Source organism: Ursus arctos, unplaced genomic scaffold (genome assembly GCF_023065955.2).
Source record: "Ursus arctos isolate Adak ecotype North America unplaced genomic scaffold, UrsArc2.0 scaffold_1, whole genome shotgun sequence".
Lineage (NCBI taxonomy): Eukaryota > Metazoa > Chordata > Mammalia > Carnivora > Ursidae > Ursus > Ursus arctos.
Genome location: NW_026622763.1, coordinates 88,864,619 through 88,883,743, shown reverse-complemented (window position 1 = coordinate 88,883,743; position 19,125 = coordinate 88,864,619). Strand labels below are relative to the sequence as shown.

Genomic DNA, 19,125 nt, shown 5'->3' with positions numbered 1-19,125 from the left:
GGCTTTTACATACCTTATTAGAGCCCCTGTGAAATGATTTCAGTTTCTTCCACGAGGTTGTGAGCCTAACAAGGCTGAGGGCCATTTCCACTTCATCTCAGTATCCCTTGGCCCCCACCCTCACCCCATCCTCCTCCATTTCACCACAGCCACCATACCCCAGTCCTAATCATGATTATTTTTGGCCTTGACCATTGGTTTCCCTAATCCCAGAAAAATGTGACAAATGCAGTTGCAACTTCCTAATGGAGGCTTAGGTAAATATGTGATCTCTGGAAAACAGTCTACCTACATGGAATCCCCACAAATTAGTGGTACGTGGAAAGAGTCAAGACTTAAGAATCCACATTAAGATCGTCATACATACATGGGACAGCCATCATGCTTGCTCTTTTTCTGCAAACCGTAGCGTTCAAAGCAATTTTGGAGAAATTCAAAGACCATGTGAACAAAGTTAATTCGATTTTATTTTTATTTTCTTTGTCTTCATTTCAATTGTTTACATTTCTGCAAAAGCACCGGAGAGCACCAAGATTACTTTCAAAAATGCTGGGCAGAGTTTTGTTTGTGTGAAACTACTAATAGTTTTTGTTGTTGTTGTTGTTGTTTTTCAAGGGGGTTCTTCTGACAGTGGCATTCACCATACTTGAGGCAAACGTCCCTGGCCTTCTATGGGGGAGCACTACTGACCCGTCTGCTTTGATTCACAGCAGTTCTTTACACAGCTTCTTCCTGAGACATGAACAAGAAACGGGCACCAGCTGTTCTAGTAAGGACCCACACCACCAAAATCTGCTTGATCTCTTGGGATTCGAGTTTTTGACATTAGAAAGACACCCTCAGGAATAAATTTAAAAAGAAAAAAAAAAGTTCAGATTCTACTCATCTGGTGTACTCCCCCTAGTGGCCAGGAAGACACAATTTCACAGCACGGCGAAGATACTGTTCCTTAAACTCCAGTAAGGTCGGCTGTGAGGTCTTGCCAAACCACAGAAAGCTAATGCTGTCTTCTACGTGCTTAGGGCTACTGATCCCTGTTGGGGGACGTCTGCAATCCCTCCCTACGCAGTCTTTAATATGCAGGTTAGATTAAATATCACTACCCGGTCCTGCCTTCACTACCAGGAAAAAAGTTATGCTACTAATTGTATTCAACTCTTCACTCTTCCTTTCTAAAAACCCTGAAACCACATGACATTACAGACTAATTGCAAAGTACATGAGCTGCTAATATCTATTTATAGCATATACATAGTATATGTAACTAGTATCTATGTATAAATTCTCTGTGTGACATTCAGTCCTAAATAAATAAATGAATAAATAAATAAAACTATACTAGCAGTTTGGGATCTGAATATATTTAAATAATTACCATGAGGCAGAGATTCTCTTATGCCTACCAAAGCAGCCATGTTTCTCTTTTTGCTTCAGTTAGCAGAACCCAAATATTTAACCTAGAATATAGCTGCCTAACCAAAAAACTACATTTCCCAGCCTCTTTTGCCTGTGAGGTCATGTGACTAAGGCCTAGTCAATGAAATCCAGGAAGTGTTGAGTGAGACTTCTGGGAACTCTCCTTAAACAGGGAAGATGTGCACTTCTTTGCCCCTTCCTCTGTTCTGCAAGAACTATGGATGTGATGCCTGGAGATGTGGTCAGCACTGAGGTGTTGAGGATAAGGACAAAGAGAGCTATATCCTACTAACGGTAGGGGAATAAAGCCTGGGGTTTGGATGACTTCATCAGGTCCCCTGATGGTCTGCCTCTAGACTTCTGGACAAGAAAGAAAAACCTTCTGTCTTGTTTAAACCACGGATATTTTAGGATTTGAATTATATGCCACCAAACCAAAATCTAAATGATACACACAGATCTTTACATTCCGCTGCACTGTGGTAGCCTTGCTTCCTAAGTGTTTCTCTCCATCCTCCTCATTATCTTTTTGGTGAACTTGGTCTCCCTGGAGCCTCCTTTTCCTCCCTGTCCCATTTAGTTACATACTTCCCTGGGTTCCAGGCACCAGTAACATCTTCAAGCTCCTGAACTTACACACAACTGAGCTCCCTGTCCCAGATAAATGGTCATTTTAGGACAGGGAATGAGAAGAATTCATCTGTGGATAGACTGTTTTGGCACAAATTGCTTTTCTGTCCCCTGCCCTGCTGGAACCGCCAAGATGGTAGAACAGAACAGAGTGGGCTAGAATTTTCCAGAACTGAGAGGGGTAGGGGTTTAATTTCCAAGAGAGAATCTTCTGGAATTGGGAGATGATATATAGGCTACTGGGACCAGAGAAGGCCATAAGTTGTTAGAAGTTTAGACAGTGGAAGTTTCTACTTCCTGGGTGGGGTCCTTGTTGGAGAGATTGCCTGAGATATTGTCAGATTCAAGCAACTCTACAATGCTGTAGGGAGAACAGTCCTCCAGACCTAGCTTGCTGCAGAGCCAGCCACAGAAGCCTTTCTCCATGTCCCGGGCAGCTTGCCACCATGCTCCCCAGGACCATGAGAGCTGGACCACAGCAGCATAGAGCCCCAGGGAAGAGGCCATGGCCATGATGAGCACTGGGTAGAAGAGAATGAGGCAGGGGCAACATGAGATCTTGTGCCAGAAGGTCCTCTCCTCGTTGTACACAAGGAAGATGTTGTACCAGGTGATAGTGCCATAGTAGAAAGAGACAACAAAAGAGAGGATAAAGACCACAGGAAGACAGACCAGCGTCCAGAGGACCACATGAGGCCCACGGTCTGCTCCCATTTGGCAGGCCTTTCTGTCTTCGGGTGTTATCTCCCTTGATGACCCTTTGGGTTTGGTCAGTTCTTGCAGCTCCTTCTCCGTCAGTGTGACATGGATGTCCACCATCTGGCCCTTTTTCTTCCCTCGTGTGATGGTCCCAGTTAATGTGACATAGCGGCTGTCCAAAGGCATGTTCCACATCCCTGCAGGGCATCAAGGAGGTGACATTAAGGTCAGAAGAGTGGACATGTCATCACAGTGTCATCACCTAAGCTGAAGGCTGAATACCACAGTTCCTGTTTCTATAGCACCCGGCACAGTTCTGGAGTCCATGGCTCAGGGATGCAGTGGGTGGATCTCCCTCAGGGAAGCAACTCCTGATATTATCACTCCCCCAGGGAACTCTTACTCCACACATGTGGGCTCTGAAAAAGTTGTGAAGCAGGTTAACTTGCTTTTCAACTTCTCCCTCCACTTTTCTGGGCCTCAGTCTTGGCACGATCTCTATGATATGGAGGACTATGAGGAACTTTGCCACAGACACCACTTTATAAGGATCTTATCTCTGTAAGTGCAAGAGTATCCACCAGTGTGTGTGAAGATTGTGCTGCGTGTGTACCCTCCTGATGGGCAGTGCTCTACCTGTCTCTGCTCATCCCTGTCTCTGTGCTTCCCTGAGACGAGGCTTCCTCACACGCCTGTGGTCATCTTGGCCCTCACGTCCAAGCTCTGGACACACACACCACACATATCACACATGTGCACCCTCCTCATACACATGCCCACACACCACCACCACCACCATTGAATGGCCATCCTTTGGTCATCCTGGAGCGAGACCGGAGATATCGAAACACAGAAGTCTGTGGCCCTTGGTATGTGAAATGTAGTCTAGAAGGCGAGGTGGAGGAGAGCAGAGGCTGGACTCCCTGCTCCACGGCTGGAAGAGGTAGAATGGTTGCACTGTTCTCCCCAAACCTAATGATTTCACAATCTTCCTCATCTCAGTAAAGGACACCACCACTTACTTCTCTGTTGCTCCTGCCAAAACCCCAGGAGTCACTGTTGACTTCTCTTTCTCTTACTCCCTACCTCCGATCCATGAGCTAGCTCCAGATCGGACACAGAGTCCAGCCTGTCGGGACACCTGGGTGGCTCAGTCAGGTAAGCGTCTGCCTTTGGCTCAGGTCATGAACCCAGGGTCCTGGGATCGAGTCCTGCATCAGGCTCCTTGCTCAGCAGGGAGCCTGCTTCTCCCTCCGCATGCAGCTCCCCCTGCTTGTGCTCTCTCTCTCTCTGAGAAATACATAAAATCTTAAAAAAAAAAAAAAAAAAAAAAAAAGAAGAAGAAGAAGAATCCCGCCTGTCTTCCCTAGCTAGCTCTCCTGCAGTCACCCTGGTCCAGGCTTCTACGTTGGTGCTATTGTGGCTGCAGTGACAGGACAGTCTCTTACCTCCACTCTTACCCCTTAGAATCCACTCTATAGAGAAGCCAGAGTGGTGGTTTATAAATAAGAGATGATATCTCTCCTTTGCTTAAAAGTTCTCCACTGACTTCCGCTTGCACTTTTATCAAATCCCAAACTCTTTACTATGACTCGCAAGGCCCGGCATGATCCCCTTCACCACTGCCGCTCGTCCTCCCCTGTTGTTCTCTGCACTCCCTCCATAGAAAGAGCTCCATTCTATAAATAGGCCAGTGGTGCTTCCATCTTAGGGTCTTGGCCCCTGCTGCTCCCCCTCCCTAAAAGCTCTGCCCAAAACCATTTCCTAGCTGGCTCCTTCATTTCATTTGGATCAACTCAAGGGTCACTTCCCAGAGGTCCTCGCGCGGCCATGCAATCTCTTCCCCTACGCCCTTCACCAGTTATTTCCCATCACCATGGTTTATTGTCTTCACTCATACTGCTATCTGAAATTACCTTTGATTGACTACCTTGTTCACTGTCTGTCTTCCCTTGACTGGAAGGTAAGCTGCACAAGAGCACACACATTGCTTGTCTCGTCCACTGCTATGTCTTAGACAGCAACGCAGCTACACAAATAAATCTACTTCATTTGTCTGTTGCTACACGGTGATGCTTAATTCGGACACTCCACGGCCTCGTTAGCAGCAACAGACATGCTTATACATGCATCCTTATGCCCATGGGCCTAAGTTTCATGGGGTAGATACTGAGAATTTCTAGAACATAAGATATGCAGTTTGAATTTAATAAATACTGATAAATGTCCCTCCAAAGTGAGTAAAACAGAATTCCATTTCCACTTGAGGTATACTGACAGTACATCTATTTTCTCACATTGATGTTATCATAGTTTACCCAATATTTGGCCACCATACATGTAAAGGAATATTATAAGTCACTACTGTTGTCATTCGCACGTTCCTGAGTAGTATAAAAGTCACCTATTAGCTTCTGTATCTTACATGTCTTAAATGATTAGCATAGTCTTAAAAATAACTAAATAGGGGCGCCTGGGTGGCACAGCGGTTGAGCGTCTGCCTTCGGCTCAGGGTGTGATCCCGGCGTTGTGGGATCGAGCCCCACATCAGGCTCCTCCGCTATGAGCCTGCTTCTTCCTCTCCCACTCCCCCTGCTTGTGTTCCCTCTCTCGCTGGCTGTCTCTCTCTCTGTCGAATAAATAAATAAAAAATCTTAAAAAAAAAAAATAACTAAATAATTGGCTCAGTCTGCTTGTATTACTAATTTTTGTGTATAAATCGGTCTCTTCTATTACACTAGGGCTTCAGAAAGGACAGAGATCTCCTCCACATCACTGCAAAGAGAACATAGTCAATGCTTAATAAATACTGACAATTTGTTGAATGAAGACTGTAACACTGCAGAAAGAACTGTAGCAACAAGACCAAGTAGGTCAGTGAGCAAATCCCTGTCTGTCTTCTGGAGAATCCTCATCCCTTCCTGTAGCTTTAAGTAAGTGGCCCCAGAGACTTACCATCATCTGCAGGATAGTCTAGGAAATCATCTCCCTCCTCTTCTTTGGGCCTGTCTCCACCTTCTGATTCCCCGGGCTCCTCATCCAGTTTCTCACTTTCTGACCGGTAAATGATGATAGATTCAGGGCGGGACTCTTTCCTCTTCTTTTTCCGGCGACCCAGCGTGGATTCCCCATCCAGGGCCAAGGCAGCAGCCACAGCCTTCCTCAAAGAGCCCTGGTGGTGAGGGCTTGGGAGCTGGCCCTCGCCTTCTATGGCTGCCAACTCGTCCATCGTCGTCCTCACGTCTAGTTATTCCTCGTAAAAGGTCTGACTTGCTTGAGCAGACTCACGATCCACACATCACAGAGCTTCTTCCTGTGTGGGGCTATGCAAAGATGTTCCATCAGTGAGTTCCACAGGGAAGATAGGAAAGCAAAGCTATCAACAGGAAGGAAATAGGATGAGATGGAAAGGGGTCTGGGAAATGATTCTCGACTTGGCCAAAGGCCTCTCCTCCCTGTACTTGTCATAACACGGTATTTTGGGAGTGCTGCAGAAATACTCTCACAAGGTTGGATTGTTATGAATAAAATTTTATTTTGTGTTCCAATAATATTTTTGTCAATTATGCAAACTTATTATGCAAAACCTATCAGGTTAGCTGGGAGATGTTGAGTATGAGGAAGTTGGGTGAGGAAGCCTTATAAATAAATGGGATTTAAGAACTACTCTCGCTCCCACCAAACGTGACAATTTGGATGGCTGGGGCCAGTACTCCAGGCACCTGGCTGTCGAGTCCTGGCATTACAACCATACTCAAAAGGATGAATGGAACTTTCAGTAAGCTCCCCAAAGATGGCACAATGTCACCAACGACATCTACGATGGTATTCTGTGAATAGCACATGTCTCCTGGCTTCTTGTTAGCCCACGATCCCAGAAAATTCCTGGGATCTGTCCTATTACATGTGGGGAGACCAGCAGAGAGGACGCAGTTTTCCACTCTTAAGATTCTCTCTCCTCTTTCTGCTCTCCAGGTGAAGAAAGGTAGAGAGAGAGAAGAGTCTATACAACATCTTTTAAAGACATTGATTGGCCTGTGATTTGGGTGCATTGAACCATTAAGAGGAGAGAAATACTTTCAGTGCTGCTACTGAGGAGGAAATATAGGCAAATACCCAGCCAGTCATATTTAGGCAGCTAGTTGCTCGATGCTTTTTATTTTTTTAAAGATTTTATTTTTAAGTAATCTCTACACCCAATGTGGGGCTCAAACTCACCACCCTGAGATCAAGAGTCTCATGCTCTACCAGCAGAGCCAGCCAGGTGCCCTGCTCACATGCTTTTTAAAACAAAAACTACAACAAACAAAAACAACAACTCAAAAGTATGTTATTATGGACAGTTTCAAGCATACTAAATGGAAAACATTTTATCATGGAAAGAGGCAAACTTGTACAAAAGAGAACAATTTTAAGGACCCCTCATTGTCCCTATCACCCAGGTTCAACAATAATCAAAATATTCATAGCCAATTTATTTAAAGGCAAATCTCACACACCATTTCATCTATTTCAGCATGTACCTCTTCCATATAAGCAGTCTTTAAAAAAAAAAGATAAGCATAGGATCATCATCATTTTTAAAAAACAATTCTTTAATATCATCAAATATCCAGTCAGTTCAAATTTCCCTGTTTGTTTAACAGTTTAAAGTCTATTTTCTGGAATTGGGATCCCAATAAGGTCTACACAATGCACACAGATCCGATGCCTATTTGTGCATGGTAGGCTGTCCAATTACATTTCTGCATTGCACCTCAAATGATGCTAGTGCAACTGAGGAAATGCTTTTTTTTTTTTTAATTGAATTCTAACCAATTTAAAAAGAGCCACATGTGGCTACTGACTACTCTATCGGACAGGTCTGTATGTTCGCCCTCCAATTATTTCCCTTCCAGTTTCTTTGTTAAAGAAAGCAGTCGTTTACCTTGCAGATTCACACAGCCTAGATTTTGCTGACTGCATTTCCCTAGGGTGTTCCTCTGAACCATGTATTTCCTGTAAATTGGTAGCTAAACAGGCTTGATCAGATTCATGCTGGAATGTTTTGGGTTGGTTGTTTTGGCCAGACAATGTTATAGAGCACGTTTTATACTTTCATCCGAACATACCTAATGGCAATTTGGCCATTTTTTTGTGAAATTAGTAGCCATTGATAATCATTGGCTAGACCCATTAATCCATTAGGAGTTGCAAAATGGTGATATTCCACTGGATATCACCAATGGATGATATCCAATGGATATCATGCACTTTTAACAAACCCAGAGAAGACAAATGGCCATGTTATTAGCCATTATTATTGGAAATTTTACTGGGAAAATATCTTTCTTTAATGACTACAGTGACAGCTTCCAAGATGGCACACTTGCATGGTGCTGACTCAGCTCCTCCCTATGTGGGCCTCTCCATGGGCTGCTTGAGTGTCCTCATGACAGTGTCTGGTTTCCCTCAGAGTGAGTGATCTGGGAGCAGATATTCTTCTTGACCACTTCAACTGTACTTTTTTGTTTCTTAAGTTTATTTATTTATTTTTTGAGTAATCTCTATACCCAACGTGGGGCCCAAACTCACAACCCCAAGATCAAGAGTCACATGCTCTTCTGACGGAGCCAGCCGGGTGCCCCTCAACTGTACTCTTGATAATCTATCTTCCTCCTCCTTGATTTCCTCCCTTTCTAATAGCTCTAACTTCTCCGCTTTGCTGATTCCTTTTTGGCTGCAAACAAACCCAGAAGTCCCTATGTGGAAAAACAAGCTTTACCTTGGCACCGACTCTATCTGATGTCCTGTTCTTCTTCTTGTTTCATAACTAAGCTTCTCTATCAATAGTCTACAGCCAGTCATTATCAGTTCACCCTCTCAATGATCTGTTCACTTTACCACCTTTTTCTCCCTTCTCCCAAATTGCTTTCTAACACACACACACACACACACACACACACACACACACACACACCCCATATGCACACAGGTAAGTCATGTGGAAAGATAAGGAATAGGCCAGGAAATGAGCATTTATCAAGCCTTAGGTGCCAGGCTGTAAGCTAAATTTTTTATAAATGTTACTCATTTGCGCATCTCAGCAAGCTCACTGTTAAATAAAGAAGTGAGAGACCCTGGATTTAAGCCTAAATTGCATCACTTTAAAAGCCCAGAATCTTCCCACCAACATTTAGAAGAAGTCAAGTATTAGTGGTGGCTGCAGTAGATAGCTGATGGGTTTTTGTTTTGTGTGGGGTTTTGTGTATGTGTGGCTTGGGTTTTTGTTGTTGTTGTTGTTGTTTGCTTGCTTGTTTGTTTTGTTTTTTGCTGTCTCGACCTCATTCCTCTTTCCTTTGGTGATAGAGCCACTCTTTTCTGTGTGGAATAATACAGGCTTGAAAGTCACCAGTGTGACCACAGTGACGATTTTACCATTCTTATTCTCCTTGTCCATACCAGAGCCCTAATTCTGCTTATTTCCAGGTCTTTCTTGGTAACCTTCCCTTACCTCCTTTGACTTTCTACCTTCATTCTCTCGCTACCTCTCAAATCCTCCTTTTGCCTCCTTTACTCCCTCGTCTGTCTCTTTGACCCATAATAGCCGGCACTTTAGAGACTCAATTCTCAACCAACTGCCCTCTATTCTCAACAGTACATTCTTTTCCTCCTGTTGAAATATGGAGCCTTCCTGCCCACCTCTGCAGGATACCTCTATGCCAAGAATGCCCAAATATAGATGTCAAGAATTAATGTATCATCTGGATGGGTTTCCAGCAGCCTAGTGGATATTCTCCACTTAAAAATCTCATCATTTCTGGCTATGCATGTTCAAACCAAACTCATCATCTTTATTTCTAGCTGACTTAACTTCTTAGTGTTACCAAGAGAATGGGTAAAGGGGGAAGGGAAAGGAGAAAGGGGTGGAGAAGGAAATCCTACATTTATGTTGTGCCTATTCTCATAAAAGATGACATTTGCTGACTGTATCATTTGTTAGTCTCTGTGTTAGTTGCTTATACATGGTTTTCACATTTCATTACATTCTAATATTTTCTTGGACAATACTATGTGCCACAATTGTCCTAGGCACAACAATCTTAAGAAACAAATAGTATTTTACAAATAAGGACATTTGGACTTAAAATTAGTAACAAGTAAAACTTATTGGATGTTTACTATGTGTCAGGTGCTGTTCTAAGTGCTTTACAGTAATCATATTGTTTAATTGTCTTAGCAAACCAGTGAAGTAGGTACTATTATTATTCCCATTTAGAGGAGCAATTTGCTCAAGGTTACATAGTAGTGGGGCTGGGACTTACAGCCAAGTTTGCTCATTTCAAAGCCTATGATCTATTCATGGTGCCACACTGTCTGCCAGCATTTACCCACGATTCTATACTTAAACCCCTAAAGTTGTCTTTGATGAATCCATTTTCCATGTTAGGGATAGTTTCCTACGTCTCTAATAGTAATCAGTCTCTAAGTCCTGCCACTCATTCCTATGAAATCTCTTTGTTAATGTCTTCACTTGAGTTCTCCTACCCCCATATGACTCTAATACTACTTCCTCCAAGCTGGTTTCTCACCTTCCATTTCAGAATTCTTCCTCAAGCATGTTAAATGGTGATTAAGAAAATAAAACATCATTTTTATGTTGTCCAGTAGTCATCACTATCTTGCCATGACTGACTAAACTATATCTAAAGGGTCTGTCTGGAGTTTGAGGCTCTCCCCATCCATGCCCCTTCCCCACAACATGACTAGTAAACACATGAACTTATGTTGGTTCCATCACGACCTTCGCCCTTCTCCACCTGTTTCAAGCCTGGCTCAAGACAGACTCACTCAGTCGTGTCCCCTTCTGTGACCACTCCAGCCCACCCGTTTGCCCCCACCCCAGTCCTATTGTTAAAGAAGAGTGGGGAGGACGGAATGAGTGTTCAAGTATAAAATGCTTACGATGGATTCATACTTCATAAATGTTAGTTTCCAATCCCTTTCTTTTGCCTTCATCTACTCTGTATTTCAGTAGCATTTGTCATCAGTACTATGCTCTCTCAGTGCTTAATTATGCAGCATTTCATATCATCTGGTATTGAGTATGAATGGCTTCATTGTTTTTCATTCATCTTCCCAGGGAGATGACACAATTTTAGAAATCAGGACCTGTCTTATACTTCTTCATCTCCAATCGGAGACCCTATGACTAGACATGTAGCAAACACTCATTGTGTCCTTGTTGACCTGAGAGGACAGAGGGGAAGGGAAAGTGCCTGATCAGAAATAGGATATAAAGGGGGGCGCCTGGGTGGCTCAGTTGGTTTAGCATCTGACCCTTGATTTCGGCTCAGGTTGTGATCTCAGGATCATGAGATCTAGCTGCTGTTGGACACCCGGCTCAGCGTGGAGCCTGCTTCTCTCTCTCCCTCTGCTCCTCCTCCTGCTCGTGCTCTCTCTCTCTCACTCTCAAAAAATAAATAAAATCTTAAAAAAAAAAAAAGAAATAGGCTATAACTGTTAAGAAAGGAAGGCTTAATTATCTTTCCCGTTTTTGTACATTTTATTATGCTGTTAATATCTGATCTGAGAAGCAGGTTCTGAACATTTCTCCTTCCTTTTAGATTGCATAAAAGAGAGAATAAAACAAATCTCCCCAGTTTCCAAGGCTTTAATCAACAGAGGTAAAAGAAGAGATAGGACTTTGCTCTTTTCTCTGAAAATTAGGCCTTGCCCATCCTCCATATGACCTTGGTCTAAAGATTATTAACAAATGTGATAGAGCAGGACACTAACCTCAGTCAACCACTAACCAGAAAGGTTTGGTAATCCTAGGGGAAAAAATAGGTTTTAAAGAACATGCTTAGACTCTCATGCATAAAGAGTGGTTTTAAGCCACTCTGAAAGGAAATTCTCCAGATAATTTTTAAATTCATCCACCACTTTTTCCCACCTCTATTGCTACTGTTCTTGTCTAAGAGGTCTGTCTTTCTTTCTTTCTTTCTTTCTTTCTTTCTTTCTTTCTTTCTTTCTTTCTTTCTAGATTTTATTTGTTTATTTGAGAGAGAGAGAGCTAAGCTCATGCCTCTGTGTGTGGAGCCCGATGCAGGGCTCGGCATGGGGCTGGATCCCAGGGCCTTGAGACCATGACATGAGCCGAAACCAAGAGTAGACCTTAACCAGCTGAGCCACCCAGACACCCAAGGCCATCCTTTCTTATGTGTGGTTCTAAAAAGTTCTCTTTATCTTCTGGCTTCTACTCTTGCTGTCTTCCAATCAATTCTCCACTCAGCAGTAAGAAAGATCTTTTGAAAACATAAATAAACTCATGCTGTTTTCTGCTTAAACCCTCCATTGATTTCTCATTGGTGTAAAACAAAATCCAAACTTTTTTACATGGCCTAAGGACCTGCGTGGAGTGGCCCCTCTCCATCCTGCCATCCTATGCAAGATACCACCTCCTTCATATATACCTCCTATGCTACAACCACATTGGCTGCCTACACATTCCTCAGGAGCACCAAATGTTATCGCACTTGAGGCCTTAAACTGTCTGCCTTGCCTGGGCTCCGTTTTCATCTCGCCCTGTCACATGACCATCTCCTTTGTATTTTCCCAAGTTTCTGTTCACTTGTCAGCTCCTCCAAAGCTTTCCTGACATCAAACCTAAAATAGGCTCCCTGCCCTGCCTTTCATGATTCCTTATCACAACAGCCTGTTTCCTGTACAAGACTTACCAACATCTGTAATTTCTATTTCTTCTTCTTTTTTTTTTAAAGATTTTATTTATTTATTTATTTGAAAGAGTGAGCGAGCAAGAGAGCATGAGCAGGGGAGGACAGAGGTAGAGGGCGAAGCAGACTCCCTGCTGAGCAGGGAGCCTGACATGGGGGTTCGATCCGGGACCCTGGGACCATGACCCGAGCTGAAGACAGACCCTTAACCGACAGAACCACCCAGCTGCCCCAAATTCTATTTTTTTTTTTAAGATTTTATTTATTTATTCGACAGAGAGACAGCCAGCGAGAGAGGGAACACAAGCAGGGGGAGTGGGAGAGGAAGAAGCAGGCTCACAGCAGAGGAGCCTGATGTGGGGCTCGATCCCATAACGCCAGGATCACACCCTGAGCCGAAGGCAGATGCTTAACTGCTGTGCCACCCAGGCGCCCCGCAAATTCTATTTCTTAATTTTGCTTGTTTATTTTCTAAATCCTCTTCCAGACTATAAGGTCTAGGAAATGGCACCATATAAGTAGGCCAACACACAGGTGTTCAATAAACAAATTTTAAGTCACTGGATTAATTATTTGGGTTGGAAGGGCAGTTTGAACTGGTAGCAATTAAAGATTAGCCTGACTTTGTCAAAGACTGAGACTGAAGAAAAGTTTAATAAACAGACATTAAGGGGTGCCTGGGTGGCTCAATTGTTGAGCATCTGCCTTCCGCTCAGGGCATGATCCTGGTGTTCTGGGATCGAGCCCCACATCAGGCTCCTCTACTGGGAGCCTGCTCCTTCCTCTCCCACTCCCCCTGCTTGTGTTCCCTCTCTCTCTGGCCATCTCTATCTCTGTCAAATGAATAAATAAAATCTTTAAAAAAAAATTAAAAAAAATAAAGAGACATTAAGGGGCGTCTGGCTGGCTCAGTGGCTGGAGTGTCTGACTCTTGATCTCAGGGCTGTAAGCTCAAATCCCACATTGGGTGTAGAGATTACTTAAAACAACTTTTTTTAATCTTAAAAAAAAGAGAGATTAAAAAGTTCCTCTATGCTCAATAAACCCTGTTATGGTACAATTGTATCTATTTTCTCTTCTAATAATGGAGGGTTCCTCTGGTCACGTGACTTCCCTCCTAAAGATAACATTTCCCAGCATCCCTTGCATCAGGTGTGATCATATGACCAGTCTCTGGCCAAAGGCATGTGAGCAGATGTGATGTGTGCAACTTCCCTGCTTGGCCCTCTCTTTCCTCTTTTCACCTTCTTGAGAGCTGGAGTGTGAACTTGATGAGACATCTTTGGCCAGGCAGACAAAGGCAACCCCATAGAGATGACAGTGGTCTGAGACAGAAAGAATAAAAGCCACTAGAAAAGCCATAAACCCTCTTCCTCTGGATTGTAATATGAGAGAAAAATATCTTGGTTTATTTTTTTGAAAGATTTATCTTAGAGAGAGAGCAAGCATGAGCAGGAGGGGCAGAGGGAGAGGGAGAGAGACTCTCAGGCAGACTCCATGCTGCGACAGGAGCCTGACCTGGGACTTGATCTCAACGATCCTGAGATCACGACCTGAGCCGAAACCAAGAGTAGGCTGCTTAAACGACTGTACCACCCAGGCGCCCCAATACTTATCTTCTTTTAATCCAGGATTATTTTGGTTTCTTAAAGCAGCCACACAGAAATCCTACCTAATATACTGGAATTGTCCAAAACGTTATTTTATGTGTCACCTTCTTTGCTGTGCTCTAATTTGTCAGCCTTGATGCATATGCAGATCTTGATACACATTTCAAAGTTAGAGCATAAAATGACATCGTCCCTGGTAATGAGTGGTTTAAGCAGTTTTTATTTTCCCAGGTGGCCCAGGAATTCTAAACTCAGCTGTCCAGTACAGAGGATATCACACTGCTGCTGGCTCAGCCCCACCAGAAACCCACTGGAGAGCTCAATATGTTCTGTACTACCGTGGCTGAATGTTTTCGGCCCTTCCAAATTCATATGTTGAAATCTTAACTCCCAAGTGACAGTATGAGGAGGTGGAGTCTGTGGGAGGTGATTAGGTTATGAGGATGGAGCCCTCACACATGAGATTAGTGTCCTTATAAAAGAGACCCCAGAGAACTCTCTTGCTCTTTCTGCCATGTAAAGACACAGCGACAAAATGGCCATCCACGAATCAGGATCTGCCGGTCCCTTGATCTTGGACTTCCCAGCATCCAGAACTATGAGAAAACAATGTATGCTATTTAAGCCACCCAGTATGTAGTATTCTTGTTACAGCAGCCCGCAGAGACAAAGACAACTAGTATTCTCTGACTGTAGGAAGCTAGACAACAGTGTCCAAAAAGGAGTTTTATTAAAAGAAAATCAAGAGCTCTTAGGCATTCAGTTAAAAACCCAAAGACTCACAACACCACAAAATGAGCATACCCATCCAGCTATAGTGCCTTTCTCAGCCTGAGTCATCACATAGGACTCTAGTTCTGGCTTTCTGCTGGCCAGTTCTCATCCAATCACTCAGTCACTTATTGAAAACACACACCTCGGCAGTGGTATCACACTGCTGGTTCAAGGATCTCTCACTATCACGCATGATTTCCCTGGAGTCTGCTCCCAATTCTCTGCTCCCAGGTGGTCTTGGGAGCAAACCTGATCCAATGCCTTCTCCAAACCCATAGAGATACCCAGCATAACTTGGGGGATTTGGTGGGTGGAGAAACCAGGACGCTTTGAAGCCTCTGCCCTAATGTACATTGCAGGAAAGAAAATAACCTACATGGATGAACCATGGCTGGAAAAAGCTAATAAATGGCAACGACACCGCGGTTTACCTTCCAGCTACAATAAGGGAGGGAGTGGGGCTATGGTAAACACGAGAGCACAGACCTCTTTGGAAATAGGAAGTTGTTGTTTCCTTCTCTTCTACCCACCAAGCCCACACCATTCAGCCAACTGCTTTCACAGAGAAATACAGGCCCATTTGGTATGGGTTGTTTGGAATTTCAGGTTAAAGTTCCTGATTTTAATTCTTGTGATTAGTCCAAATTTAAATAAATTATCACGTAGACAAACCACCAAAACAAAACAAAACATAAATGATCTGCTATTTTGCCACATTTGGTTTATAAAGTTTCCAAATCAGGGCACCTTGTGCCACTAAGAACAATCAGGGGTTGGTTTTTTGTTTTGTTTTGTTTTTTAATTCCCTACCCCCCCCCCAAGTTGTTTTTTGTACCTTTACCCATATGGTCACATCTCCCTCTTCCAAGGAACCTGAATTGGGGCCAGAAGGGTAGAGTGTGATCATTTTCAAGTTAACTTGCCGCTATTAATACAGTGAACTGTGCCTTGCGCTCCCTTACTGCTCTTTCAATTCTCTCATTTCTGTATCTGTCACCCAAAAGGCCACATATCATCTGTCTGGGGTAGCCACACTCTTCCAAGAGCATTGTGGCTTTCTACCACGAGATGCGCCACACCAGCTGGGAAATAAAATGCTTACCATTTTACCACTGAAAATCACCATTAGCCCCTCTCAGGAAGACAGTCTCTCCAATGTAAAGGTGGAAGGGAATTTGGCTCAGACTGATGGCAGTGATTGGAGCAATGATGGAACAGCAACTTAAAACTCCCAACCTCTAGCCAGTTGCTGCGAATTGGTTGTGAGTTAGACGATATCTTGTTCCTTCATGATGCTGTGAGCAGTCTCTCTCTTGTCACTGCTCAACCTACCTGTCCCAAAAGTCTCTCGCACTGAGGCTGGTTCACCATCTAGAAGCTTCTGGCTCGTCTATAGGTGAAATAGTTCCTGGTAGCCAGGGCAGCGGGCTTCCAAGGAGCTTGAGCATCTCCGTACTGTTAAGAGCTGTAAAACTGGGTCTTCACTGTCTGATCTTTGTTCATAGGCAACAGGAGTGGCCCTATTCCCACTGCCATCATACCTACATGCTAGAATAAACACTCTACAATGGCAAGGACAGGGGCACCTGGGTGACTCAGTCAGTTCAGCGTCTGCCTTCAGCTCAGGTCAGGATCCCAGGAGCCTGGGACTGAGTCCCACGCATTGGGCTCCGCAGAGTCTGTTTCTCCCTTTCTCTCTCCCTCCGCCTCTTCCCCTGCTCACATTCACAATGCTCTCTCTCTCTCAAATAGATAAATAAAATCTAAAAAAAAAAAAAGGCAAGGACAGCTAAGGGTACTGTCCACTGTACTGTATCCTCCACACCGTGAACAGTACCTGGCACGTGGGTAAGTACTCCATAAACATCGGCAGAATACTGGGAACTGGTTAAGAGTCTCGTTTAGGTGAGCTGGTTCAGGCCGGGACTGCTCTTCTTTCAAGGTGGGGGGGGGGGGTGGGGGTGACTAGATGCCTCACTGCCATTCTTTTAGCACCAAGATTCTGTGAGGCTCAATGTCGAGAATCTCACAGGCCCCCGTCAGTAGGAGCCAGCAGCTGCTTTGAGGCAGGAAGAAAATGAAGTTTCCAGGCAGATGGGGTGGGGGCGGGGTGGGAAGCTGGGTGAGCCGCAAGAGCGTCCCCGGAGATGAAGGGAGTCAGTGCTAATAGGGTATGACAGAGTGGGAGTGTGGAAGGATCATGGCTCAGGAGATGCCTTTTTCCCTGGGACAAAGAGGGCAGTGATGCAGAGCGCAGGGTAGCATTTGATTCAGCCAAAGAACACCAATGTAGCATGGCATGGATGCCGTGGGAAGAGATGGCTCAACCAGGAGCCAGAATTCAAGTCTAGAAACAAGGATCCTCTATTGCTGTACCTCCAGGCCTTTCGGGGTTAGCAGACTTTCAAACCCTGACTGAAGTGAGAGACGGTGCAAAGAGCACATGCCTTTTCATTTTAACAGATCTCTCAGAGACCCCAACATCTCTCTTCATCACAGACTGTCTCTGGAATGTGAAAAAGAGCCCTTCTGACTGTTCAGACTGCAACTTCCTTGCAGCCAAGGAATGGCTCCTTGTCATCCTCAGCAGGCAAAACTGGCTTCTAGCCAGTCCAGTCACCTTTTCACTGGAGGCCTGCAGAATCCCTCAGTCCCCTCAGCTGCCATACAAAGGCTGCAGTGGAGCCAGGCCCACACTGACCCCCCCGGTAGAGCTCTGTGAATCCAGAGGTCCAGACCAGATCACAAAACACATTAAGTTGTATCTTTGATAGAAGTATCTTTAAAAGAAATTTAAAGTGTTCTTTGCTCTCAAGAAAGAAAGCATGCAATTTTCTGGAATAGGAAAGCCCTTAGAACCGAGTCACTATTTCTTGTCCTGTTAAAAAAAAATACTTTGTCATTGGAATCAAAGCACTATCTAGCAAATGGGAAGCAGAAGGTGGAAGAGACGTCTTCCTTTCTTTTTTTTTTTTTTTTAAAGACTTTATTTATTTATTTAACACAGATAGAGACAGCCAGCGAGAGAGGGAACACAAGCGGGGGAGTGGGAGAGGAAGAAGCAGGCTCATAGCGGAGGAGCATGATGCGGGGCTCGATCCCATAACGCTGGGATCACGCCCTGAGCCGAAGGCAGACGCCTAACCGCTGTGCCACCCAGGCGCCCCCCGAGTCCACTTTTAACAAGACTCATTTCTAATTTGGTTTGTGAATAACTAGCTGGTGGGTGGGCCCAACAACAACAACAAAAATGATGCATTTGGTTGCTTTTACATCATTTTAATACCTTGTAGGGGAAAATACAGTACTCTGACAGCAGACAGAAATAGCATGTTCCCTGGACTGTTAAGACCACAGCACCACACGCATTTCCTAGATCTGCCCAATTCTTAGGCCAAGTCTCACTAGGCCAGTCCAGGTGTAAGCTCTCTCTGGTGGGGTGACAGTATGAAGCTAGATGAACAATAGCGAGGAGAGTCTGAATAATAACTCACCACTACCAGGCATCAAACTGCGGATGAGAAATCTCCCCCCCCCTCCCATCCTCAGAATGCTTGCTTCACCGCATAAGGAAGGAACTAGAAGATAGGACCTCACACACCTACATTAACGTTTTTGCAGGAAGCACACACCCTCGGACTCATCCGTTTATGTATTAGATCTCAAATCTGGTAAAGGTTGCCTCTTCCCTTCACTCCTGGGCGGGGAAAGGGAGATGAGGTGGAGGTGGGCTCGAGTTTATTTTTAAGATCATTTATTATCTTGGTTCTGTGGAAAACTGCAACTGGATTCCCCCCCTCGCCGCCCCCCAACACGCCTCAGCGCTCAGCATCCCTTCCAGAGGGCGAAAGGATCTGGAGGCCAGATATCTTCCCCCTCAGCTAAGCCTGCCCGTTTCCTTCCCAGACAGAGGCACACAGCACCTGGAGCCAGAGCATCTCCCGACTCTTTCCCCCATGCCCTGGAGAATTCATCTTAATTAACCATGAGACCTACAGCACTGAGGATTTTTGGAAATCGAGCACGCGCCCGCTTTTTGTCTACTTCCCTTCCTCCGGTCCCTCCCCGCCCCCCCCCCCACGATGGCATCGAAATTTACAAACAAAAACAAAAACCCGACCAACAAGGGATCTCACCTGCACATGCCGGGATCAAAGTCTGGAAGACGACCCAGACCGAATCAATCAGCCGCAGCCGGGGAGCAGATGTCCGCGGGGAGGATGGGGACCGGCGGCGGCGGGAGGGCGGGGCGACGGGGAGGGGCGGGGCCCGGGCGGCCA

At 44.8% G+C, this 19,125-nt stretch overlaps 1 protein-coding gene across 1 annotated transcript; it reads right to left on the bottom strand.

Moving 5' to 3' along the window:
- Nucleotides 1–464: 464 nt before the first annotated feature.
- On the bottom strand, nt 465–19,057 carry TMEM169 (transmembrane protein 169). The gene is made up of 3 exons (XM_026492000.4): nt 18,982–19,057; nt 5,701–6,068; nt 465–2,942 (listed from the first exon to the last, which is right to left on the bottom strand). Exons 2-3 carry the CDS (start codon nt 5,972–5,974, stop codon nt 2,320–2,322), a joined length of 897 nt encoding a protein of 298 aa, XP_026347785.1. The 5' UTR covers nt 5,975–6,068; nt 18,982–19,057; the 3' UTR covers nt 465–2,319.
- Between the last annotated feature and the right edge of the window lie 68 nt (nt 19,058–19,125).

Excerpts from the sequence above, each read along its gene's own strand:
- TMEM169 (XM_026492000.4), bottom strand. The coding sequence starts at position 5,974 with ATGGACGAGTTGGCAGCCATAGAAGGCGAGGGCCAGCTCCCAAGCCCT. Across the intron at positions 2,943-5,700 it reads AGACTATCCTGCAGATGATG|GGATGTGGAACATGCCTTTG; the intron begins GTAAGTCTCTGG and ends GATGCCCTGCAG.